This window comes from Erythrolamprus reginae, chromosome 9 (assembly GCF_031021105.1).
Source record: "Erythrolamprus reginae isolate rEryReg1 chromosome 9, rEryReg1.hap1, whole genome shotgun sequence".
Taxonomy (NCBI): domain Eukaryota; kingdom Metazoa; phylum Chordata; class Lepidosauria; order Squamata; family Dipsadidae; genus Erythrolamprus; species Erythrolamprus reginae.
The window spans coordinates 22,619,556-22,647,204 of record NC_091958.1 but is presented as its reverse complement, the minus strand read 5'-3'; the positions used below and the strand labels follow the sequence as shown (position 1 = coordinate 22,647,204).

Sequence of the window (27,649 nt, the reverse complement as noted above, 5' to 3'; positions counted from 1 at the left end):
GCACTCACATATTTTCAGGGTGTCCCTAAGGCAGTGCGTCTCAATTATTTTCCTAGGAAGTAGTAAACATTTTGTGCCTCCCACAACTCTACACCAGGACAATTGTTTGCAATATTCATATGTTTTCACTGAAAAAACTCAAGCGGCTTATCAGTGTGATTGGGGTGTAACGTGCTTAAGAGACACTTTAATTTATTTGGCTTCATGCTGTATGCTGCCAACATTTTTAGACACAGTAAACATACCGGTCTTTCCTTGTCTCCCACTGTAGTTACAGTCAAGCCAAGTACTATATATGCTTTGTCCTATTTCCTCATCTTAGCTTTCAAGAGACTTACATTTGTCTCATGATCTCCGTCTCTCTCCTCCTTTCTTTTCTTCTCTGTTAAATATTTTTCCACGGTGCCTCTTAAGGGTTTGTTATCTGCATTTCATATCTCCTGCTCTGTACTCTGCAAAAAATCCCTACTCCCTATTACGGCAAAAAAAAAGTACATTCCCCAGGGTCACACAGCCCCCCAAAACCAGTCCATCTCCCCCCAAGCGGGCCTGCCCCACTATTTTAGAAGCAGTGCCCAAAGGCAAGTTATCTTCTAGCCTTCTTTCCTAACTTAAAACTTGCTTGTAGGGGCCAAGTATTTGAGGGTTCAGAAGCAGCATTTGGAATTGGATGCCCCAATGACTTTATTCCAAAAGGCTTTTTTTTTCTTTCTTTTTTCAACTTGCTTATATATATATGCTGCCCAACTCTAATGAACTCTGGGTGGCTAACAAAATTTAAAACAAGTATAAAAAGTTACAGCATCAAAATAAGATTATAGAAACAAATAATAGCCCTTAAAATAACATACATATACTCAGTCATTCATGGTCCCATGCCTGCTGGAAAAGCTAGGTTTTAACAGCTTTCCGGAAGGCCGGTGGGGTAGGGATGATTTGATTACAAATTTGAAAAATATAAAATGAAACTAAGCCAAATAATCACAATGATTTTAAAGCATACACACACACACACACACACGATTGAGAAATAAACATAAAATGTGTAAGAATCAACATTAAATAAGAGCAGGGGGGAACCTAGAGTCTAAATGTTTCTATAACAAGTGCTAAACCAACCACACACAAAAAATCAGAGTGTACACAAAAATGAAACTCTGTGGTTGTCAAATACTGTGAAATACAGCCCAGCGGGAAACACGTTGCATCATTTTATGGTAAGCGGCAACAATTACCTTCCTGAAGAGAAGAACTCGGTGCCATTTCAGCCAATTTAATTGTGTGAACCCAGAAAATTCGGGGGAATTGAATTAACAATGGTCAGGCAAACCCTGCCAAGAACTTAAGGCATTACTCACATTCAAGAGTGCCTGCCCAGTCTGCCTTGGCCACTTAGAAGTTGAGGAAGGGAAGTTGTGTTCAGTTTCTTTTTTTCGTTTCTTAATAAAATCCAAGCTTCTGCTCTAAAGAAAACAGTCCTCCATTGTTCACTCAGTTTGACTAAAGCCCTCCATCCTATTCCCGGTAATGACATTTATGAGAAGCACTGGGCTGCATCCCCGAAGAAGGGAATAAGAACCAAGACCACCGTATGTCCTCATTTCAACCTATCCCAAACTATTGGGTAGCCCGTACCGGTAGTATTGGGTTCCTACTCGTACAGGCCACTCTATAGCATGGTAACAATAATAATAATAATAATAATAATAATAATAATAATAATAATAATAATAATAATAATTGTTAGTACAAGGTACATGGTTGTTAGGGTTTGCCATTGTAAACTACCTATTGTAGTCTCTTGTACTATCACTTTAAATATTTTGGGCTGGTTCGCCATAAGAGGGTGCCAGTACTCCTTCCCTGAATGATGTTTTAATGCTCATTCACTTTTGCTTTGCCTTGAGGAGGGAGTGTACTTGCTTAGTGCTTGTGTTTTCTTAGTGCTTGTTATGGATTGTTTCTGTTTTGTATATATGTAAATAGTACTTATTAAGCATAACTAAGTCTGTGTCTTCTTCTTTGGCTTTACCACATATCCACATTCTGTTAAAATTCTCTGCTCAGTGTATGTCAAAGGTCTCATAGCCTCGCTATACCGAGACATACCAACAACAACAACAATAATATTATTATTATTAATATTAATATTAATAATAATAATAATAATAATTTATTAGATTTGTATTCTGCCCCTCTCCGAAGACTCGGGGCGGCTCACAACATAACATCAATACAATATAAATACAAATCTAATGTTAAAAAATAAAAAAAAACTTATTAAAACACATCGTTATAAAAAAACTAAAATGGAGCTGTGTGCATGACTCCGCCCTGACTGGCTGATGTCATGAATAGCTAATCCAATTGGATGAACATGGATGATTATTTTTAGGAAAATGGGGTTTTTAGAATTTTTTTTTATTATTAGATTTCTTACACACTTTGTATTTTGTATTTATTTCTGTTGCCCTGAGTTAGTTGAGAAGGGCGGCGTAGAAATCGAATGAATGAATGAATGAATGAATGAATGAATGAATGAATGAATGAATGGCTAGCTCAGGATTTCTGGGAATTGAAGTCCATGGTCATAAAGTTATTACAAAGTTGCCTGCCTCTGTGATAAAGACCAGAATAGAGAGAATAGATCAAGAAGGAAAAGAAGCCAGGAGGCAGAAGCCAGCACCAAACGTAAATCAAGAGAGATTCCCATCAAAATCAGGTTAAAAATAATTCTATCCGCTTCCACGTTGGATCTAATTGATGCTATTACTCAAAATTAGCCTACCAGGAGCCGGAAATTAATGTTCAGTCCCGCATCTGGGGGGAGGAAAGGAAGCCATTATATACAGGAAGCCCTTGCCGATTTGTTTGTTGGCAAGAAAAGTTAAAATTAGATTGGGATCAAATGTGATGAAATGCTCAGCTTTGGAGTGTGCTTTTTCTCAAAAAGCGTGAGAAATTTCTGCACGTCGGATAGGATCAAGTTTTCCCACATATATAGAATAGAATAGAATAGAATTTTATTGGCCAAGTGTGATTGGACACACAAGGAATTTGTCTTGGTGCATATGCTCTCAGCGTACATAAAATAAAATATACATTTGTCAAGAATCATGTGGTACAACACTTAATGATTGTCATAGGGGTCAAATAAGCAATGAAGAAGCAATATTAATAAAAACAAGTTACAGCCATACAGTCAACATGGGAGGAAATGGGTGATAGGAATGATGAGAAAAACTAGTAGAATAGAAGTGCAGATTTAGTAGAAAGTCTGACAGTGTTGAGGGAATTATTTGTTTAGTAGAGTGATGGCATTCAGAAAAAAACTGTTCTTGTGTCTAGTTGTCTTGGTGTGCAGTGCTCTGTAGCGACGTTTTGACGGTAGGAGTTGAAACAATTTGTGTCCAGGATGTGAGGGGTCAGTAAATATTTTCCCCGCCCTCTTTTTGACTTGTGCAGTATACAGGTCCTCAATGGAAGGCAGGTTGGCAGCAATTGTTTTTTCTGCAGTTCTGATTCTCCTCTGAAGTCTGTGTCGGTCCTGTTGGGTTGCAGCACCAAACCAGACAGTTATAGAGGTGCAGATGACAGACTCAATGATTCCTCTGTAGAACTGTATCAGCAGCTCCTTGGGCAGTTTGAGCTTCCTGAGCTGGCGCAGAAAGAACATTCTTTGTTGTGTTTTTTTGATGATGTTTTCGATGTTAGGTGACCATTTTAGGTCTTGAGATATGATTGAACCTAGAAATTTGAAGGTCTCTACTGTTGATACTGTGTTGTCTAGTATTGTGAGAGGTGGAAGGGTTTCTCCTTTTAAAGAACGTATCCCTTCTCATAAGGGTGGATTCCTCCCAGAACTGGTAGCCACCTGCTGGTGATGTCATGAGGACATCGCCGACCCAGCACATAGGCACTGCCATCTTTAAAAAAAAAAAAATTCCATTTTTGTGGATGGAAGAAGACACAATAAGAAAAGATCATCTGCTCTATGTTTTTATTATCTTTTATTTGAGGAAGAATAAGTGAAGGACTTGAGAATTCTTTATGGCATATGTATCGTCTTGGTTTTCCAATTAATTTCTGGAAGCTTGAATGTTTCTAAAGAGCCTCTTGTAATCCATGTTCTTAACTCTTTTTTGAAATTCACCGTTTTCCCTTTTTTTCATCCATTTCTTCAGCTCAGTCTTTCATTTTTGCCATGTAATCTCATCATCTGGGTTTGCACAACAAAAAGAATCACAGTGAAACAACAGAAGGTTAAAAATTACTCATGTTGGACCTGCTGTCAAACACATCTTTGCTTGTTTCTTACCCGAGTTACCTAGATAAGTGTTAACTCGGTAGATTAAATCATCCTCATTTATTCTCACGTCTCTTCCAGCTTAGGCGAAATGATAAGCAATGCTTTCTCATGCAGGCCAAATAAAATGTTTAATTTGCATTAATATTATAGGCAAATCAAACAGCTATGACCCACTTCCGGAATCATCCTTCCAAAATCTAAGCTTACTGTTATGTGCAAATAAGGGGTCCTTTGGTGTTCTCTGACCTTGGTTGTTTTCTTGCAGATGTTACATTTACCCAAAATAGGTAGTGAACAGTATGAAACTTCTAGATGAGCATAAAAACCCAAACTGGATACAGTATTCCAAGTGTGGCATTACCAAGGCCTTATAAAGTGTTAATATTTATAAGTGGGAGATAATAAAAGTGGGAGAATATTTAGATAATGAATTAAAGGGGAGGGATAAAATGGCAGGAGCGAGCATCCAGTGGACTGTATTAAAAAAGGCCATCTTAAAAGCCACTGGACTGTATGTAAGACAAATAACTAAAGGTAAAAGGAAGAAGAAACCGCTATGGTTTAGCAATGATGTAAGGGCTGTAGTCAATGAAAAAAAGGCTGCCTATAGGAGGTATAAAGAGTCTGGAAGTATAGCTGATAGGGAGGTGTATAAAATGAGACAGAAGGAGGCGAAACAGATAATATATGATGCTAAAGCCTCAAAAGAGGAAGAAATTGCCAAATCTGTAAAGAAGGGGGATAAAACCTTCTTCAGATATATTAATGATAAGAAGAAGAAAAACTGCGGCATCACGAAGCTTAGTACCGGGAATAATACATGCATTAATGGGAATAAGGAGATCGCTGACCATTTCAATAGCTACTTCTGTTCAGTTTTCTCAAAAGACACCTTACAAAGTAATACTATAGAGGGATATAGCATTGCTTCCAACTGTACGGATTCAGCTCCAGTGATCTTAGAAGCCGATGTCTTAGAAGAACTTGAACGATTAAAGATAAATAAGGCAATGGGTCCAGATGGCATCCACCCCAGAGTTCTTAAAGAACTCAGATCTGTCATTACTACCCCCCTGACTGATTTGTTTAACCAATCGTTGTTAACAGGAGAAGTTCCTGAGGATTGGAGAATGGCCAGTGTTGTGCCTATTCACAAGAAGGGCAGTAGAGAAGAAGCTGGTAACTACAGGCCAGTTAGCTTGACATCAGTTGTAGTTAAAATGATGGAGACTCTACTCAAAAAGAGGATAAATCAGCACCTAAAAAACAATAACTTATTGGACCCAAATCAGCATGACTTTACTGAAGGCAAATCATGTCAGACTAATCTCATTGATTTATTTGACTATGTCACAAAGGTGTTGGATGAAGGTGGTGCCGTGGATATTGCCTACCTGGACTTCAGCAAAGCCTTTGATACGGTTCCACATAAAGAGCTGATAGATAAATTAGTGAAGATTGGACTTAATCCCTGGATAGTTCAATGGATTTGCAGCTGGCTGAAGCGTAGACATCAGAGAGTTATTGTTAATGGCGAGTATTCTGAGCAGAGTCAGGTTACAAGCGGTGTGCCACAAGGGTCTGTTCTGGGTCCTATTCTTTTTAATATATTTGTGAGTGACATAGGGAAAGGTTTGGTAGGGAAGGTTTGCCTATTTGCCGATGACTCTAAAGTGTGCAATAGGGTTGATATTCCTGGAGGCGTCTGTAATATGGTAAATGATTTAGCTTTACTAGATAAATGGTCTAAGCAATGGAAACTGCAGTTTAATGTTTCCAAATGTAAAATAATGCACTTGGGGAAAAGGAATCCTCAATCTGAGTATTGTATTGGCAGTTCTGTGTTGGCAAATACTTCAAAAGAAAAGGATTTAGGGGTAGTGATTTCTGACAGTCTCAAAATGGGTGAACAGTGCAGTCAGGCGGTAGGGAAAGCAAGTAGGATGCTTGGCTGCATAGCTAGAGGTATAACAAGCAGGAAGAGGGAGATTATGATCCCACTATATAGAATGCTGGTGAGACCACATTTGGAATACTGTGTTCAGTTCTGGAGACCTCACCTACAAAAAGATATTGACAAAATTGAACGGGTCCAAAGACGGGCTACAAGAATGGTGGAAGGTCTTAAGCATAAAACGTATCAGGAAAGACTTAATGAACTCAATCTGTATAGTCTGGAGGACAGAAGGAAAAGGGGGGACATGATCAAAACATTTAAATATATTAAAGGGTTAAATAAGGTCCAGGAGGGAAGTGTTTTTAATAGGAAAGTGAACACAAGAACAAGGGGACACAATCTGAAGTTAGTTGGGGGAAAGATCAAAAGCAACATGAGAAAATATTATTTTACTGAAAGAGTAGTAGATCCTTGGAACAAACTTCCAGCAGATGTGGTAGATAAATCCACAGTAACTGAATTTAAACATGCCTGGGATAAACATATATCCATCCTAAGATAAAATACAGAAAATAGTATAAGGGCAGACTAGATGGACCATGAGGTCTTTTTCTGCCGTCAGACTTCTATGTTTCTATGTTTCTAATACCAGTTTATAAAGTCTTGGTAAGGCTACACTTCGAATACTGCATTCAGTTTTGATCGCCACAATGCAAAAGGGATATTGAGACTCTAGAAAAAGTGCAGAGAAGAGCGGCAAAGATGATTAGGGGACTGGAGGCTAAAACATATGAAGAACAGTTGAAGGAACTGGGCATGATGAGAAGGACCAGGGCAGACATGGTAGCAGTGTTCCAATATCTCAGGGATTGCCACAAAGAAGAAGGAGTTAACCTATTCTCCAAAGCACCTGAGGGTAGAACAAGAAGCAATGGGTGGAAAATAATCAAGGAGAGAAGCAACCATAGAACTAAGGAGAAATTTCTTGACAGTTAGAACAATTAATCAGTGGAACAGCTTGCCCCCAGAAGTTGTAAATGCTCCAACACTGGAAGTTTTTAAGAAGATGTTGAATAACCCTCTGTCTGAAATAGTGTAGGGTTTCTTGCCTAAGCAGGGGGTCGGACTAGAAGACTTCCAAGGTCCCTTCTAACTCCGTTGTTGTTGTTGTTGTTATTCCCTTTTGCATTCCTCTCACCTGTCCAATTCAGCCCAGAGGAAATTATGTCTTCGTTTACATATTATACTATATCATGGTTTGTTTAGTAAACCACATTGGGCTGCTTTTCTAAATGCATAAACCATGATTTGCCACAATTCTGCTCACGGAGCCTGCTGAGCCACAACCACTAACCACGTTAGGTCTCTGTGCAGTGTGTGAACTCATCTATGTTTAGTTTAACGAATCACAGGTAAGGCAGTTCATTGTGCGACTCCAGCCTAAAGTTGGCAAACAGAGCTCTCAGTCGGAAAAATATTTACCTAGTGGTCAGCGTGAAGACATGGAAATGTCTAAATAAAGAGGATGATGTTGTTACTATAGCAAAATTATTGGCAGATGAAGAGTAGCTGAGTTCACACTCTTGAGTAAGTCATGGTGTGCTGAATAGCAATAGCATTAAGACTTATATACCACTTCATAATGCTTTTACAGCCCTCTCTAGATGAGTTACAGAATCAGCCTCTTGCCCACAACAATCTGGGTCCTCATTTGACCCATCTCAGAAGGATGGAAGGCTGAGTCAACCTTCAGCCGGTGGTGAGATTCGAACTGCTGAACTACAGCTAACAGTCAGCTGAAGTAGCTTGCAGTACTGCACTCTAACCACCGTGCCACCCCAGCCCTTTAATAAACCCCAATAAGTTGCATTTAGTGGTGGGATTCAAATATTTTACTGCCAGTTCTGTGGGCGTGGCTTGGTGGGCATGGTTCAGCTTGAGGGCCATGGCTTGGTGGGCGTGGCAGGAAGGATTCTGCAAAATCCCCATTTCCTCCCTATCAGCTGGGACCCAGGAGGCAGAGAAGAGATGGGGGTCAGAGGTGGTATTTACCAGTTCTCCAAACGACTCAAAATTTCCACTACCGGTTCTCCAGAACTGGTCATCAGCTGCTGAAACCCACCTCTGGTTGCATTCACACAAACCTCACAGTACTCATACTCTGGAAGAAGCCATAGTGTGCTGAATAAACTCCAATCAGGTGCATTCACACAACACCTCAAACACGGTTGAGTTCACACTCTACAATAATACTTCACCAGAAGAGCCCTTCACCCCTCTACCCGAAACAGAATTCCCTACGAAACTAGATTTACAATCCTGGGTCTTGAAAGCTTAGAACTAAGACGCCTTAAACATGATCTAAGTATTGCCCACAAGATCATATGCTACAATGTCCTGCCTGTCAAAGACTACTTTGGCTTCAACTACAACAACACAAGAGCACACAACAGATTCAAGCTTAATATTAACTGTTCCAAACTTGACTGTAAAAAATACTGTAAAAAATACTTTAGTAATCGGGTTGTCGATTACTCATTACCAGACTCTGTAGTATCATCACCTAACCTCCAACATTTTACCCTTAGACTATCCACGGTTGACCTCTCCAGATTCCTAAGAGGTCAGTAAGGAGCGTACATAAGCGCACTAGAGTGCCTTCCATCCCCTGTCCTATAGACTCCTATATTTCCTATATCTTCTCTACTATATCCTCTATAACCCTCATTGTGTATTATTGTGTATTGGACAAAATCAATCAATCAATCAATCAATAAATAAGCTATGGTGTGCTCAGGGGTAGGCTACTGCCCGGACAGGTGGGAACGCAGTGGGGTAGCGAAAATGGACCTCCACCCCAGAGCACCCAATTTGCACTGAAAGATGTTGAAAGAAAATGCAATGCCCACAGTGTGGTAGTAAAAATTTTGGTAGCCCTTCACTGGGTGTGCTGAAGAAACCCCAATAAGTTGCATCTGAAACATGGCTGACTTCACACTTAGCCATGAGGTGCTGAATAAACCCTCATCAGTTGCATTCACACAACACCCCAAATGAAGCAAGAATTGTCTTTGAGGCACGAGTGTAAAACTTCCACTCAGGGTTCGTGGGCCTAGGTTCAGGCTCGCGCTTCCAAAGGGAGCAAGCCACACAAGGGGACGCATGAATTCAGTGTGCAGGTTTGAGAAGAGGCAGGGAGACACCCCGGGTCAATTTCACCAACTTTTGGTAACGAAACTCCTGCAAGTGGAACAACAAAGAACAGTTTTTCCTCAAACGCCACCACTCTGCTAAACATTTCCCTCAACACTGTCAAACTATTTCCTAAGTCTGCAATACTATTAATTTTCTCATTGTTCCCCTCACCCATTTCCTCCCACTTATAACTGCAAGACTGTGACTTTGTTGCTTGCATCCTTACAATTTATATGGACTGGTTCCCAATATGATTGGATTGCTTACTATGAACCCGGACTATCATTAATTGTTGTACCTTATGATTCTTGACAAAGGTATATTTTCTTTTATGTACAGTGTTCCCTCGATTTTCACGGGGGATGCGTTCCGAGACCGCCCACGAAAGTCGAATTTCTGTGAAGTAGAGATGCGAAAGTAAATACACTATTTTTGGCTATGGACAGTATCACAAGCGATCCCTTAACACTTTAAACCCCTAAATTACTATTTCCCATTCCCTTAACAACAATTTACTCACCATTATTACTGGCATTCGCCATTGAATAAGACACTTAGTAATCCTGATATTTATAAACATAATAATTTATTAAAAATAATTTTTTTTTTGTTATTTATTTGCAAAAATTATTAGTTTGGCGATGATGTATGACGTCATCGGGCGGGAAAAACCGTGGTATAGAAAAAAATCCGCAAAGTATTTTTTAATTACGGTAATATTTTTTGAAAAACCGTGGTATAGGTTATTCGCGAAGTTCGAACCCGCGAAAATCAAGGGAACACTGTACACTGAGAGCATCTGCACCAAGACAAATTCCTTGTGTGTCCAATCACACTTGGCCAATAAAATTAAATTCTATTATGTTCTCTTCTATTCCATTCCACTCCACTCTCTGCTCCATCCTTCTTTCTTTATTCAATTTCACTCCACTCCACATATTCTATTGTATTCTATCTTCTGACCCCATCCTACTGGCCTTCTGGAAAGCTGTAAAGACCTGGTTTTTCCAGCAGGCCTGGGACCATTGAAGGTACCATCCTGATCCAGCCACAAATGGCATATATTTTTTTAAAAATAACGGTAGGATTTAAATTGTTTTTAAATTGTTTTTTAGAAGTTTACTACTTATATGTTTTAATTTTTGTTGTAAGCTGCCTAGGGTGATAGGTGGCATACAAACAAACAAACAAACGAACAAACAAACAAACAAACAAGCATACCTTCTATTGTATCCTTCATTTCAATATATTCTATTCTATTCTGTGTTCCATTCCATTCATCATCATCATCATCATCATCATCATCATCATCATCATCATTATTATTTATTAGATTTGTATGCTGCTCCTCTCCGAAGATTTTATTATTCTATTCTGTTCTATTCTATACTCCATTCCACTCCTCTCTATTCCATTCCGTTCCGTTCCATTCCAGGCTCCGGGAGCACCAAGGACCCCCTGCGGCAACTTTAAGTGGCGGGAAACTTTTTACCCCCCGGGGGCCAAAAGGCGAAGGGCGCGCCAGCAGGGCGGAGGTGGGAGGCTGCAGCGTCGGGGCCCGTCGTCCAAGCAGGTCCCTCGGGCGCCGAGACCAGCGGGAGCCCCTTCCCCAGCGCCGCCCGACCCTTCCCTTCTCTCCCTCCCTGCGGCGCGCCGGGGCTCCCGTGCAATTCCTCGGCGTGGGAGCGGGGGGGCGTCGCCGAGCCGCGCTTCCTGGGAGGAAGTGACCCAAGGCCGCTGGAATGCCAGGCTGGCTGCAGCGCCGCGTCTTCCCGCTCGCTGCTCGGGCTGAGCGGAGGGAGAGCCCGGTTGCAGGAGGAGGAGGAGGAGGAGGCGGCTACTTTCCCGACGTCCCGCCGCGGCCATGCCGCACTTCACGGTGGTACCGGTGGAGGACCAGGCGCGCGCCGGCTACGACGCCTTGGAAGGGCTCAGCTGGGTGGACTACAGCCAGCCCGGGGCGGACGGGGAGCCCCGAGCCTCCCGCCAACGGGATCCCTACGACTCTGTCAGCTCCGACGGTGAGTGACGGGGGAAAGAGGTCGGGAGGGCTGGCTGGATTTCCATGCGCCCTGGGCGCACGATGGCGCGCCAAGGCGCTTTGGAGAGGCGCGGCTCTGTTTGTAGAGGAGGGCGCTTTTTAATAAGCCAGCGTTGGAAAACGGTGGCCCCGAAAGTGGCTGGCTGGCGCCGTGCTTCCATCCCGGGCTGGAGAGACCGGGAGACGAGAGGTCTCTTGAGCATAGGCAGAGTTTGAGAGAGTCGCCCAGCTGGCAAAGGAAGGCGGAGAGGAGGCGCTTGGCGGAGTTGGTGGAATTTTAAGGATGGGTTTTCCTGGGCAGAATTGAGTCAGCTTCTTCTTTTAGGACACCCACGCCAACTCTTTTCTTTCTTTCTTTTTTAGACAACTTTATTGATTTAAAAAAAACAAAAACTTTATTATTATTATTTTAAAACAATAATAAACAATACAAACACCTGAAAGATATTAACAAATCATTCAAGTAACTGTTCACTTGCATTTCTGTAGCATAACCATTTCAATGCGTTGTTATCCAACTATCTTATCACTAGTTTATTTATGTATTGATCTTTACATAATATTTACAGGAAACTTATAACTACTAATTTCTAATTTCTAACTATTTATATACATACCTATTTACTGTTATTCTTATTTTCAAGTCATGTACACAATTTTTCCCACACGGTATAAAATTCTTCACTTTATTGAAGTTTACATTTAGTTTGAAACTATTACTTTTAGTAATTCTGCCTTGATGCATGAAAAGAACAATCACATAACTGCATTTCATCATGGTGCTTTCATTCAAACCTTATTTCTTTAACTTAATAGTTAATATGATTATACATTCTTGTTTACATTTACATATACCGATAATTATATCTTTCTGTTAAACCAGGGGTCTCCACCCTTGGCAACTTAAAAACCTGTGGACTTCAACTCCAGAGTTCTCTAATTTGAAGTTCACTTGTCTTCAAGCTGGTTGGGGAATTCTGGGAGTTGAGCTCCACAAGTCTGTGAGTTGTCAAGGTAGGACAGTCCTGGGTTTAAACCAAGGATATGGGGGGGTGGAAAACAGGGGTTACAAAATTGTACACCAGGTATGCAAACTGGTACATTGTGAACCTCAAAAAGGCCTTTTGAGTTCCCACATCTTTGTTACCTGGTAATACAAGAAATTAGGAACCTGCTTGAATTCATTTGTTTTGTTTTGTTTCCAAGCCATGCCATTTGGGGTATTTTTGGCAGATTTGGTTATAAATCATCTGAATCTAAGAGCACCATCATTTTGGAATTCTACACATCTCTAAAAGGAACTCTTTAAGTTAGACCAGTGATTGCTAATCTTTTTGTGTTCATGTGCCAAAAGCACATGTTTGTGTGTGTGTGTGTGTGTGAGAGAGCGAGCGAGCACATGTGTGCCAGCCCCCATAATGCAATGCGTGGGGTCCCTGCGCATGTGTGCGCCATTCCCATGCCCCATTTTGGGCCCAGTAGGCCTCTGCTGGTGACATGAAAATGGCATCACGGATCTGATTTGGGCAGTGCTGGTCCGTGGGTGCCGCCATCTTTTATTTTGAATTTTTGATGGAATTTTACATCTTTGGGTGGTTTCTCTTCTTTCTCTGCTTCAAAAAGAGCCCGCCCGCTGGCCCCTGGGCTAATACTCACCTTCATTTCTTCACCCGAAGCTCAGCTGATGAGCTCCTCAGCTGTGTTTCGGGCTGAATCTCGCTACGGAGCATGCGCAAAAGTGAAATTTCACGTGGGGACATGTGCGTGAAACGTCGTGATGCTCACTGGTAGCAAAAGTAAATGGAACCCATCCCTGCCATGCAGGGCATGGCAGGTGGTGTGGCCAGGGTGGGTATGGCTGGCTCGACGTCACTCACGTTGGCAGCCCGAGTGCTCTGCCAGCAAAAACGGGCTTCCGATCCATGTTTCCAGCTGGGACGGTTTCCTGCTGTCCTCTGGCAGTGAAAAGAGCTCAGGAAAGACGCACGTGGCCCTCCCAAGCTCCATTTTCGCTGGCACAGGCACCGCAGGCCGGTCCTTTGCTGTTTCTGGGGTGGCCCCGCGAGCCAAATCCGGTGAGGTCCCACAGAGTTGGTCTCCTTAGGGTCCCGTCGACCAAACAATGTTGGCTGGCGGGACCTAGGGGAAGAGCCTTATCTGTGGGGGCCCCAGCCCTCTGGAATCAGCTGCCTCGGAGATTCACACTGCCCCCACCTTCCTTGCCTTCTCTAAAGAGTTTAAATATTCATCTTTGCCACCAGGCCTGGGGTTCCCCCTTCTCCCCCTGACCAATGAGTGCTTTAGTTTGATTGTTAAATGAATGATATTGATGGGCTTTTTAATTAGAATTTTAAAGACTGTTATTTTAATGTATTAATTGGATTGCTATTATTGTTTCTTGTTTTTCTGTACATGCTGTGAGCCGCCCTGAGTCCTCGGAGAGGGGCGGCATACAAATCCAGTGAAATAAATAAATAAAAATAAATAAATAAATAAGCAACCTGCAGACCAGATATGTCCCCCGGGCCTTGAGTTTGACACCCCCTGATGCAGATCCTACACCGTGCAAGGATAATCAAGTGCTGGCCGTCAGAACAGAGATAGTAAACTGAAGCTTTGATTTTGGTTTTGTTGATTAAACAGAGTTGGTGTTATGGCTAGTTATATATTAGTACGTAAAAGCAAAAAGCTGAGGTTGGAGTCAATGGTGGGCAGTAGCCGGTGCAGTCAGGTTCTCCATCCCGGTAGGAAATTCCGGGATGCGTGCGCGGCTGCGTGCCCCCGACATGCCCCAGCGCAAGATTTGGCTTTTGCGCATGTGCAGCAAAATCTCCCTCGAGGATGTGCACGAGAGCAAGATTTCGGCAATTTTTTGCCTCTGCACATGCGCTGAAGCAAAAGTATCGGCGAAAATCGCCAAACTCTCACTTGCATTTTGATGCAAGATTTCATTTATTACACATGCACAAAAGCCAAATCTTGCACCAATGGGCGTGGGTGCACCCACAATGGCCTCAGAGGGCACACTGGTAGGAGGTGGGACGAGCGGCCCTTCACTGTGGAGTGTACTCAACTTGTACTGTGCTAGGAAGAGTTGAAGGTCGATGCCGGGTTTTTCTTTCTCCTTCTCTCCCTACCTTGTATTCCACACTCCATTTTTCTTTCTTTCTTTCCCTTAATTTCCTCTTTTCTTTTCTTTCTCTTTTGTATTTTATACAAGTTTAAAAAATAAAGTTTTCTTAAAAAAGAAGGCAGGTAGTTTTGACCTATGACCCCCAATGGAGCCTGTTGTTAAGTGAAACATTCATTAGGTGAGTTTGGGCTCATTTTGTGACCTTTCTCACCCCAGTTGTTAAGTGAAACACCGCGATTGATAAGTTGGTAGTTAACTGAATCTAGCTTCCTTATCGATTTTGCTGGTGAGAAAGTTGCAAAATATGATCCCGTGACACCCCCCTTCCCCCTGGGACACAGCAATGGTCATAACTGTAAACCAATCGCCTATCATTTAAAAAATTTGATTACATCATCATGGGGACGATGTAAAGGTTGCAATTGTGAAAAATGGTCATACGTCGCATATTTCAGTGTCATCGTAACTTTTAAGTGGTCACTAAGTGAACTGTTGTAAATCGAGGACGGCCTGTAACTGATTCACACAACAGGCTGGTTTAAAATGGCCAAAGTGTAACGATGCATTGTGTCTCCTGTGGCTTTTTAAAAGGTGCATCTTGCAGCTGACAAACTATTTCAAGCGGTATCATTTCGGACTCTGTTGTTACTGGCTGTAGAACTGTCCTATTTAGTTAACATCCTTGTTTGCATCACTTACCATATTTTTCAGAATATAAGACACACGGGAGTATAAGACGCATCTTAGTTTTTGGGGAGGAAAATAGGGAAAAGAATCTGCTTACCAGGTATTCCTCTGGCTAGCTTACTTAGCTTCAGTGGTCAGCTTCAGCACATTATTTTATCCCCTAGTTAGGGCTTTAAAAAACTATTTGGAGAGAATAACAATGAAAGAGCTTGCAAGCCAGTATGAATTTCATTAGCACCTGGAAAGAAACATTTGGAGCAAGTAGAGCAATGGAAAAAAATCTTGCAAAGGCTTAGGGCTTGGAAAACATTCTTTGCAGAGAGTAACAATGAAAGAGCCTGCAAGGTAAGATCTGGGAAGATAGTTAGCAGCTACTTAGGGCTGGGGAGAAAAAAAGCTACATTCAGAATATAAGACGCACTCAAATTATCAGCCTGTTTTAGGGAGGGAAAAGGTACGTCTTATACTCCGAAAAATAAGGTATTTTTTAAATGGATTAGATCAACTACATAAGGGCATTACTGTATCTTACTTGTTTGCAAAACAAGTCCCAGAGGCCCAACCTGTGTGACATCAACCTATCTGCAAAAAAATTAAAATGATCCTAATAAATTCGTTACTCTTCGGAGTAAGGTTTGATCCGTCTTAAGAAGAATTGCTTTGCGGGTTGGTTCTAACACCTGTTCCCTTCAGTGGCCGACCACCAGGTGGTTTGGAGCACTGAAAAGGTGTCTTCTGCCATCACCGACATTATCATCATCGTGCAAGGTTGTTCAGGCAATAAACCATTTAAGCTAAATTGGTGGTTTACATTCTAAACTGTCTCTGTGTAGGGTAAAGTTTGAAAGGGGAAAGGAAAGTTTTGGAAATGTATATGCTAAAGAGGAAAAAAAATCAAAACAGCTTTGGGGAAGGCTTTTCCTTGTCCTGCTATTGAAAATAAAAACAAGTTCAGACATTGGCAAATGGAACATATCAGCAATTCAATGCTGCCGATAAATTGATTCTTCCAGGGTTGTACAATCGTTTGTGGATAGACTAGACTAGGCTAGACAAATAGAATAGAATAGAATTAGAAGAATAGAATAGAATAGAATAGGATTCTTTATTGGCCAAGTGTGATTGGACACACAAGGAATTTGTCTTTGGTGCCTATGCTCTCAGTGTACATAAAAGAAAGGATACATTTGTCAAGAATCATAAGGTACAACACTTAATGATTGTCGTAGGGGTCAAATAAGCAATCAGGAACCAATCAATATTAATATAAATCATAAGGATACAAGCAACAAGTTACAGCCATACAATCATAAGTGAGAAGAGATGGGTGATAGGAACAATGAGAAGACTTATAGTAATACAGTAGTAGTGCAGCTTTAGTGAATAGTTTGACAGTGTTGAGGGAATTATTTGTTTAGCAGAGTGATGGCGTTCGGGGAAAAACTGTCCTTGTGTCTAGTTGTCTTTGTGCTCTACAGCAGTGGTCCCCAAAGTTTTTTCCACCAGGGACCAATTTCAGCAAGACAATTTTTCTATGGCCCAGTGGGGGCGGAAAGGGGCGTGGTTGGGGGCGGGATTAAGCATGGTGGTGCTGGTCCTCCCCGCCCCTCTTTCCCGCCATCGTCCTGTGGCCGGCAGAACCTGCCTCCCAAGCCCTCTTGCCCAGCGGGAGCTAAGCACTGGAGAGAGGGGGTCAGGCTGGCCCTCCTGCCTCCCCCCAGCCAAAAACGCAAAAGCGCCCCGCGGCAGAAGCCAAAAGAGGCTTGAGCCTCTCGGTCCTTCCCGCCCCTCTGTCCCATCCATCGTGTGGCCGGCAGAACCTGCCTCCCGGGGTCTCTTGCCCGGCGGGAGGCGAAGCGCTGGAGGGATGGGGTGGCGGCATGAGGGCTGGCAGCTGCTGACTCCACGGACCGGTGCAACATGCCCCGTGGCCCGGTACTGGTCCGCGGCCCGGTGGTTGGGGACCCCTGCTCTACAGCATGCCAGGATGTGAGGGGTCAGTAAATATTTTCATGGTGCTCTTTTTTACTTGTGCAGTATGCAGGTCCTCAATGGAAGGCAGGTTGGCAGTAATTGTCCTCCCCCTGCCCCCCTGCAGTTCTGATTCTTCTCTGAAGTCTATGTCTGTCTTGTTGGGTTGCAGAAGCAAACAAGACAATTATAGAAGTGCGGATGACAGACTCAATAATTCCTCCGTAGAACTGTATCAGATGCCTCTCCCTATAAAAATTGGCCTTAATATACTTGTTGTGTTCTTGCTTTCCGAAATATTGGAGATGGAGCCAAGAAGAACATGAGTTTTTGATAAGTGGCCAAAAGGGGTTGATAAACCTATTATGCATTTCAGATCAAATCGTAGTAATGGTAGGGCGTGGCTTTCGATGCATTCCAAATATTGCAGTTAGAGCCAGTTCTTCATAAGTAGCTAAAAGGCTTGATAATCATGTGAAGGATTAGCAACGGTAGGACACCACTAAGCAGAAATAAAAAATAATGGAATAAGCATGTTGGAAGGAACCGTGGAGGTCCTCTAGTCCAACCTGTTTTTGCATAGAATCAAGGACCAAAGGCGACATGGGGAAATTAAAAGGAAGGAAAAATCCCAGAAGACAATTGTGGGAAACCTACAAAACTGTCTACAGATATTGTGGTAGACTGAATGTATCCTTAGAATCCCCAAGAATTCCATTTGATTGGCAGAGTTTGCGTAGCTTAGACCAGTGTTTCCCAACCTTGGCATCTTGAAGATATCTGGACTTCAACTCCCAGAATTCCCCAGCCAGCATTCGCTGGCTGGGGAATTCTGGGAGTTGAAGTCCAAATATCTTCAAGTTGCCAAGGTTGGGAAACACTGGCTTAGACAGTTGAGACCTTGTAATCAACTTTGAAAAAGCTAAGCAGGTTTGGGTAATGAAACCTCTGCAAGAAAACAACCGAATTCAAATTGTTGAGCCTGCTTTGATTACAGTAATCAAAATCTAGTTCAGAATCTAGAACAGGACACTTTATCATCTCTACTTGGTGGAGGCAGGGATCCTTCTGAAGTTTGATATGTAAAGATTGTGGGATTTTTTTAAAAAAATGAAATCTGCCAAACTCAATCAAAGTGTATAACTTATTATCTGCACATGATTTGCGTGCCTGAAGATTCTCCTTGTTCTCAATTAATCAGGTCTAAACCAGGGTTGGGGAAATCTTAATTAGAATCATCAGTGTTAAAGGATGCTAGAAGCTGTAATTTAGCAATTTATGGAGGATTTCAGATTACCTATTCCTGCCATCAGTAATAAACTGCTATATTCTCCTTCCTTCCTTCCTTCCTTCCTTGCTGTCTTTCTTTCTTTCTTTCTTTCTTTCTTTCTAATCCTTCCTTCCTTCCTTCCTGTCTTTCTTTCTTTCTTTCTTTCTAATCCTTTCTTTCTTTCTAATCCTTCCTGTCTTTCTTTCTTTCTTTCTAATCCTTTCTTTCTTCCTTTCTTTCTTTCTTTCTAATCCTTCCTTCCTTCTTTCCTTCCTGTCTTTCTTTCTTTCTAATCCTTCCTTCCTGTCTTTCTTTCTTTCTTTCTAATCCTTCCTTCCTGTCTTTCTTTCTTTCTTTCTAATCCTTCCTTCCTTCCTTTGTCCAGTTTCCAGCCATTGTTCTTAATGGAGAATTCCTTAGAAACCCCAAACTTCATGCAATATTTATTGAATTCATATCCTGCAATTTCATTTGTAAATTATGAATGAGGAGCGAACTGCCTGGACATCCTTGGAGAAATATAATACGAAAGCTACCATTAATAAAGGGACGTTTATGAAAATGGAACAGAAACATCAGATTCGATTCAACAAATCACACTTCCGCAAAGAAGTGTGGGTCAGTTTTATTTTATGCCAGAATGTGTAAAATCGTGTTCTTTCCTTGCAGGTTATGGGTTATGAATGTTATGCAAATTTAGCCATTTAGTGATGTATTCAGCAAATCCTAGTTATAAAATAGAGACACATGTCTTCCACCAAACTTATCCTCATTGTTTTTTGCCAGACTTTTGGTCTAGCTGAAGAACAGCCTGTGTGTTCGTCGAAGGAGGGAGGTTCTTAAATAATGACATAGTTTTGTCTAAATGGGAAAAGGCAACATGTAATTTCCAGGCTTACGTCTACGTGGTATGGTAGCTAGAGCATGGATTTGCTTTCCACCTGATGGACCCCAACCTGCAGCTTTTAAATGCTTTTTTAATGCAGAGGAAACCCCATAGATCAGTGTTTTTCAACCAGTGTGCCGTGGCACACTAGTGTGCCGCGAGACATGGTCAGGTGTGCCACAAAGCTCAGAGAGAAAGAAAGCAAGAGAGAGAGAAAGAAAGAGAGAAAGAAAGCAAGAGAGAGAGAAAGAAAGAGAAAAAGAAAGCAAGAGAGAGAAAGAGAACAAGAGAGAAAGAAAGCAAGAGAGAGAGCAAGAGAACAAGAGAAAGAGAGAGAGAGAGCAAGAGAGAGAAAGAGAGGGAGGGAAGGAGAGAGAGAAAGACATAGAGGGACATAGGGAGGGAGAGAAAGAGAGCAAAAAAGAGAGGAAGGAAGGAAGAGAAAGAAAGGGATGGAGAGAGAGAGAGAAAGAGGAAGGAAGGGAGAGAAAGAGGGAGGGAGAAAGAAATAGAGCGAAGGGGAGGAAGAGAGAGAGAATTTTTTTTGTCCAAACTTTTTTTAGCTCCCCCCCCCCTCAATATGCCTCAGGGTTTCGTAAACGTAAAAAATGTGCCGCGGCTCAAAAAAGGTTGAAAATCACTGCCATAGATGAGCTTACAGAGTTGAGGACCAATGAATTTATTAGGTTTTCCAGCAAACCTGGGGGCAGGGAGATTGGAGAGAGCGAGCGGAAATTCTACAGAAAAAAAGGACAAAGGGAAAACTTTCTCCAAACAATAAGACCCCATAAAAGCTCTTAAGAGCCCCCTCTTGTTTTCTTTTGAGATTTACTGGAAAAGTGGGAGACAGCTGAAGGCTGGAGAGATTACTGTCCTCAATAAAAAGACCTTCACACAGCCCTTGACTAACTCAATGCCAAAGAACCGCAAAATAATCAAAATTTTCCCCCCAGGACATTTTCTTTTTTTCCTTTGAAACCTTTTCAAAAGCAGCAAATTCCCCATCTTGTCAGTTGAAAGAGAACTGGTAGAACAATCCAGCTAGATAATCAACCATCAGGAATTAGTCCCTTTTCCTTGATGGTTATTCTGAAATGAAAAGCCTAAAAGTTTAAGTGGTTTTTTTGAAAAAAAAAAAAACCCAGCTTGAGAATATTCTGAGTTTTGCTGACTGCTATTTTTAAACACTTTGGTTTGCCTCTTTTTATTTGCTTATGATTCCATTCCGCGGCACAAAAAGGCCTTTATATGAAACAAGTTTTATAGGATACAGGTCCCTTGTTTTATGTAACTCAAAAGCTATTTTTGCCTTAGGGGGGGAAAAAAAGGAAACGCTGTTTATCATTTCTAATGCAGACATAACCAATGGTCTCCTCTTAAACCTGTTTTGTAATTATCCCCGTCTGGCTCTCTTTTCTCTGTTTTGTGTCATAGTTTTCTGAACCGGAGATTCGTACTGCCCCCACCCTCCTTGCCTTCCAAAAGAGCGTTAAAAAATCATCTTTGCCGCCAAGCCTGGGTTTTTTAGATCTTCCCCCTGACCAATGAATGTTTCTTAGTACGATTGTTGAATGAATGGTTAATGGAAGTTTTTTAAAGTAGAATTTTTAGGATTGTTTTTTAATGTATTATTAATTGGATTGTTTATTATTGTTTCTTGCGTTTGCTGTGAACCGCCCCGAGTCCTCGGAGAGGGGCGGCATACAAATCATAGAAACATAGAAGATTGACAGCAGAAAAAGACCTCCTGGTCCATCTAGTCTGCCCTTATACTATTTCTTGTATTTTATCTTAGGATGGAGATATGTTTATCCCAGGCATATTTAAATTCAGTTACTGTGGATTTACCAATCCAAATAAATAAATCCTAATAAGTAAATAAATAAATCCGAATGAATGAATGAATGAATGAATGAATGAATGAATAAATAAATAAATAAATAAATACTGAAAATGTGCTTACCAAGGCATTCATACTTGGTCAAAATTGTACACTAGCAATAAAATTGCTTGCCAAAAGATGGTGGTGGGGAAATCAGAAAAGAAGTCATACATTTATTTATTTATTTATTTATTTGTCAAATATAGGATATTAGTAGTTTGTATAAACATAACATAAGTAAAAAGTAACGATAAAAGAGGACAGTAGGACAGGGACGATAGGCACATTGGTGCGCTTATGCACGCCCATTACAGACCTCTTAGAAACGGGGAGAGGTCGACTGTAGATAATCTAAGGTTAAAGTTTTTGGGGGTTTGGGGAAGAAACCACAGAGTCAGGTAGTGCATTCCAGGCGTTGATCACTATTGCTGAAGTTGAATTTTCTGCAGTCGGGTTTGGAGCGGTTTACATTTAGTTTGAAACTATTACGTGCTCGTGTATTGCTGCGGTTGAAGGTGAAGTAGTCATTAACTGGAAGGACATCTTGGTATATGATTTTATGAATTTTAGATCAGATCGGAGGCAACGTAGTTGTAAATGGTCTAATTCCAGTATTTCGAGCCTGGTGGAATAAGGTATTTTGGTGGGGACGGAGGAGTGAAGGACTCTTCTTGTGAAATATTTCTGGATTCTCTTGATTTTATTAATGTCTGATATGCAATGTGAGTTCCAGGTGAGCTGTATTCCAGAATTGGTCTAACAAATGTTTTGTAAACTCTGGTTAGCAGGGTAATACTGCCAGAGATGTGCAAGAAAGAAACATTTTGCTTTTTTGTCTATGGGTTGCACATTGTGGTAGAAAGAGGATGGAGAATTTTGAGAATGAAAAAAACCGTGGCAAGATTATTTGCCTTACATGTACTGACTTTGCTAACAGATAATGATAGAAGTCTGTTTTTCCCAGCGTGGTAACTTCTAAATATCCAGGCATCCATGCTGACAGGCAGTGCCATTAAATGAGGCCAAAAAGACCTGTTTTTATGCTGGTCTTTCAAGATCAGAAGCAACGTGAGAAAATATTATATTACTGAAAGAGTAGTAGATGCTTGGAACAAACTTCCAGCAGACGGTTGGTAAATCCACAGTAACTGAATTTAAACATGCCTGGGATAAACATAGACCCATCCTAAGATAAAATACAGGAAATAGCATAAGGGCAGACTAGATGGACTATGAGGTCTTTTTCTTTTTCAATATTTTATGTTTCTATGCTTAAAGAGTTTTGCTTTGAATTCACAAATGTGTTTTTGAAGATCTCTGGAAATTGGTTTCTTCCAACAGTGGTTGAATATTGTATTGTCAAATTTAAGAACCAGACTGTATTCCTTCCTGGTTTGCTATAATTGCAAACTCTATGCAGGATACAGATACAATAATGGAATTCCCCCACCCACAAGCGGGTAGAAGTTATTTAAAAGCTTCGGATAATTCTCAACTTACAACAGTTCATTTAGTGATGGTCCAAAGTTACAATAGCAGTGAAAAATCGAACTTACGACCGTTTTTCACAGTTATGACTTTTTACATCCTCCCCATGATCATGAGATCAAATTTCAGATGTTTGGCAACTGGTTCATATTTATGACTGTTCTGAAAGCAGGAAGTCGGATTCGCTTAACAACCAGATCACTAATTTAGCAACAGTAGGGATTCACTTAACAACTGTGGCAAGAAAGGTCGTAAAATAGAACAAAACTCTCTTAACTGCCTCACTTAGCAACATAAATTTTGGGCTCAATTGTGGTCATATGTCAAGAATTAACTGTAGAATAGAACAGAACAGAATAGAATAGAATTCTGTATTGGCCAAATGTGATTGGACAGACAAGGAATTTGTCTTTGGTGCATAGGCTCTCAGTGTACATAAAAGAAAATATATATTTGTCAAGAATCATGAAGTATAACAATTAATGATTGTCAATAGGGTGCAAATAAGCAGTCATATAATTACCACTATTGGAGGAGTAGAAATTTAAAATATAGATATCCAAATGTAAAAAAATTAAAACTTACTTAACAAATAATTTTGCTGAGATATATATAGAACCTGTGGTTTGTTAGCTATTGTGACTCAAAAGTTTCCTGTCTAGAGATAATTCCAAGAGGACGTAAAAGTAACTCAAAAATGCTGTTTTATTATTAATTCTTGAGCCTTCTCCTGCCATCCTCTAAGTCAGAGGTCTTCAAACTTGGCAACTTTAAGACTTGTCGACTTCAACTCCCAGAATTGTCCAGGCAGCCAAGAAGTCCACAAGTCTTAAAGTTGTCAAGTTCGGGGACCCCTGCTATGGTGGACTTTTCTAAAGACCTGAAAATATATATCTGGCAAAAGGAAAAATCATTTAATCTCTTCCCTGGTTCGGCTGATAGGGAAGAGAACTTGTGGCTTAGAGGTTAAAGCAACTGCCTAACAGGCAAGCAGCTCAAGTTCGAATCCCAGAAGAGTATGGCTAGCTGATGAGAGCTAAATAGCTTGAAATAGATCTATACTTGTCTCCCTTTATTTCTTAATCAGCAAAATGTAAAGTTTAAAGTTTAAATAGTTTGTTGTGTAAGCGACTGCCTCGAAAGGCGAAAGGAAGCAGTATGCTTCCTCCCATATTTGGGTATACCAGGTGATCTGGCAAAAGGAGTGTGTGTGTTTGTGTGTAAAGTAATTGCCAATTTTATTTGGTTTTAATGGCAACAAAGGGTGGTTGACAATGTCAACATTTACCTAAGCACTTTCTTTCTAAAGTAGGCTTTTTTATTGTGATGTGTTATGTTTATCTTTATATTGTGATGTGTTATGTTCCTCTGAGTGGTTGGCAGTCAGACGTCAGGCAGGAAAAACGAGGTTCACAGGTGAACATCCAGTTAAACTTATTGTTGAAAGCCAATGCTCAGGAATCTTTTCAACATCAGCGTCTGCTTGGAGTTAAATGAGGGTCAATGGAATTCAAGGGAGGTTGGATTTAGGCCACTTGTGGCTATGTAGGGATTCTAGACTGATCCCTCTCTTAACTCCACCCCAGATTCTCCTTTGTACAGCGTTGTTCGCTGGCGTCCTGCACAAATAATCATGGACTCAGAGGACGCAGAGACTGTGGAAGCACAATCTAGGAGACATGAATGGTTGGCTAAGAGGAGATTCAATCAGGAGTAGGACTGCTGGTTATTGTGTCACACCCTCAGGGTATTTAAGAATAAGCTGAGCCACGCCTCGTTGCAGAGAACATCTCATTTTATTTTAGCTTCTAGTTTCGTGATCATCCGTCTTGTGTTTGAAAGATCATTCTTGGCCTTCAGAAAAACTCTGGACTTCAAGATTATTCCTGTGCATCTCTGCTTCTGACTATTTACAGCTGGGTAATTATTATTGTGCTTATCTCTATTTCTGGGGCTCTTGCCAGCTGATAATACTCTCCCTGCTCATTCCAGCAAAAACATTTAGAGACTTTTATTTTATTCGAAAGACTTGCAAATATATTTCTTGTACAAAGTAAATCCTTTATTATCTACATTTGGTGGTCTGCAGTGAAGAGCTGCAAAACTTTTTACTACCACATTGGGGCGTGGCTTGTTTTGTGGGCGTGGCTTGCTGGCCATGTAACCAGGTGGGAGTGGTTTGATGATCATGTGACAGGGTGGCTTAAAGGTCATGTGACTGGCTTAAAGGTGGCCAACTGGACGTCATTCACGTCAAGGGTTTGGGTTAGGGTGCCTGGCCTCTCCTCGCCTCCAAGAGATACAATTTCCCTATCTATCTACTGTTATTGAACATCCAAAATATACTATTTGATTCTATGTATATATGCCATATTTACACACAGGCACACAAAAATATACATTATCTGTTATATAAACTGTATGTAGATGTACACACACACATGCATGCACAGCCCTTCTAAAATTATATACATTAAATCTCATTTACTGCAATAGGGAAAACATACCCAGAGCCCAGAAAGGAAAAAAAGAAAAAAAAATTCTACCGGTTCTGCATACCTGTAGGAGCCCATCACTGTCTGCATTTGATTCCTGGGGGGCTTGGTGCTAGAACTTAATAAGAGTAGTCTATAAATCTCATAAGATGAATAAATATATTTCAGCTCATGAGCTGATACTATGTAGAACAGCAGTCTTTCCTTTATCTCATATATCATATATATTTTCTTCCTTTCATATATCTTCTCCTCTATTTTTACATATTATCTTTATATATATTACTTCATGTCTATTCTCTTCCATATGTATTGTGTATTGGACAAATGAATGAATGAATGAATAAATAAATAAATCAAAATAAAGTATCAATTCCATCTGTCCATCCATTACCCTGGGGGGAGAATCACTGGCCCCCTCAGAGAAGGTTCGCAACTTGGGCGTCCTCCTCGATCCACAGCTGACATTAGGGAAACATCTTTCAGCTGTGGCGAGGGGGACGTTTGCCCAGGTTCGCCTTGTGCACCAGTTGCGACCCTACTTGGACCGGGAGTCACTGCTCACGGTCACTCATGCCCTCATCACCTCGAGGCTTGACTACTGTAACGCTCTCTACATGGGGCTACCTTTGAAAAATGTTCGGAAACTTCAGATCGTGCAGAATGCAGCTGTGAGAGCAATCATGGGCTTTCCCAAATATGCCCATGTTACACCAACACTCCGCAGTCTGCATTGGTTGCCGATCAGTTTCCGGTCACAATTCAAAGTGTTGGTTATGACCTATAAAGCCCTTCATGGCACCGGACCAGATTACCTCAGGGACCGCCTTCTGCTTCATGAATCCCAGCGACCAGTTAGGTCCCACAGAGTGGATCTTCTCCGGGTCCCGTCAACTAAGCAATGTCGCCTGGCGGGACCCAGGGGAAAAGCCTTCTCTGTGGCGGCCCCAGCCCTCTGGAACCAACTCTCCCCAGAGATTAGAACTGCCCCCACCCTCCTTGCCTTTCGTAAACAACTTAAAACCCACCTCTGCCGCCAGGCATGGGGGAATTGAGATCCTCTTTCCCCCTAGGCCTTTACAATTCTATGCATGGTATGTATGTATGTATGTTTGGTTTTTATATTAATTGATTTTTAATCATCAATACCAAATTACTATTGTACACTGTTTTATTGTCGCTGTTAGCCGCCCCGAGTCTCTGGAGAGGGGGGCATACAAATCCAATAAATAAATAAATAAATAAATAAATAACATCATAGGAAACTAACCCATGATAATATGGTGGATGTGACCTCAATATGGGTTCTTTTAGATGCCCATGCTTGGGTTAAGTCCATCTGATGGAAGATGTAACCAGGTCTTGATAAACTGTATGTGTCCTTTAGAGCTAAACATGTGTGAATACACCCCTTCAAAGTGATCCTTGTAACCATAGTGGTAATTTCCAGACAAATCTATCTGGATGACTGAGAATCTTCATCAACATCACAGTCCCTAACTATGCTAAATCCACATTAAACATTGTTTAACAACTGGTGGCCACTCTGGGGTGGTTTCATATGGAAACTTAGCTTCTCAATCTCTTGTAGGAGCTTTCAGACTTTCTAGTCAAAGAGGCAAGCCTGATACTTTTAGCCTGGTTTGAACAAAGATTTACGGGTGAAAATACAATAAAATCTACAAACCTCACTATTCCATTCCCAATTGTGGCTTTGCTTGATCAACCAACAGAATACATCTGGAACCACCTTCTACCGCACGAATCCCAGCGGCCGATAAGGTCCCACAGAGTTGGCCTTCTCCGGGTCCCGTCGACCAAACAATTGGGCGGGCTCCAGGGGAAGAGCCTTCTCTGTGGCGGCCCCAGCCCTCTGAAATCAACTCCCCCCAGAGATTAGAACGGTCCCCACCCTCCTTATCTTTCGCAAATTACTCAAGACCCACCTTTATCGCCAAGCATGGGGGAGTTAAGATATTCTTTCCCCCTAGGCCAGGGGTCGGGAACCTATGGCTCGCGAGCCAGATATGGCTCTTTTGATGGCCGTATCTGGCTCGCAGACACGGTGCCCGCCAAAAACTCCCCAACTCCGATTGAGACAAACTCTGCCTCTGCGGCCCGCACCTTCTTCCCACCCCCATGAGGAAAGAAGGCAGGGAGGCCGGCAGGGAGGCAGGGAGCCCCGATGGCAGCCGCGGAAGGAGGAATGACCATGGGGTTGGCTCAGCCCTCTGGAAGCCAAGCCGCGCTGCTGGGGAAGCGGAATTGGGGAAGCCAGGAGAGGGCTGAGCCCGGCCGGCTTCTCCGCCAGCCTTGTGTCCCCCCGAGGATTGCAAGGGCAAGAGAGCCGCGCCTTTCGGCTTCCGGAAGTGCTGGGCCGGGGGTTCGGGGGGGC

The 27,649-nt window shown here is 41.7% G+C and overlaps 1 protein-coding gene and 1 long non-coding RNA gene across 2 annotated transcripts in view; one reads left to right on the top strand and one right to left on the bottom strand.

The window, feature by feature from the left end:
* Positions 1-3,006: 3,006 nt before the first annotated feature.
* LOC139171934 (uncharacterized) lies at positions 3,007-10,968 on the bottom strand. The gene is made up of 3 exons (XR_011559821.1): positions 10,623-10,968; positions 9,700-9,797; positions 3,007-4,219 (listed from the first exon to the last, which is right to left on the bottom strand). It is a non-coding gene; the product is annotated as an uncharacterized lncRNA (long non-coding RNA).
* SLC12A4 (solute carrier family 12 member 4) overlaps positions 10,899-27,649 on the top strand; it is a 109,641-nt gene continuing 92,890 nt past the window's right edge. The window contains exon 1 of the mRNA XM_070760460.1: positions 10,899-11,422. Coding sequence (XP_070616561.1) covers positions 11,266-11,422 — 157 coding nt within the window. The 5' untranslated portion in view covers positions 10,899-11,265. The remainder of the gene's footprint in view (positions 11,423-27,649) is intronic.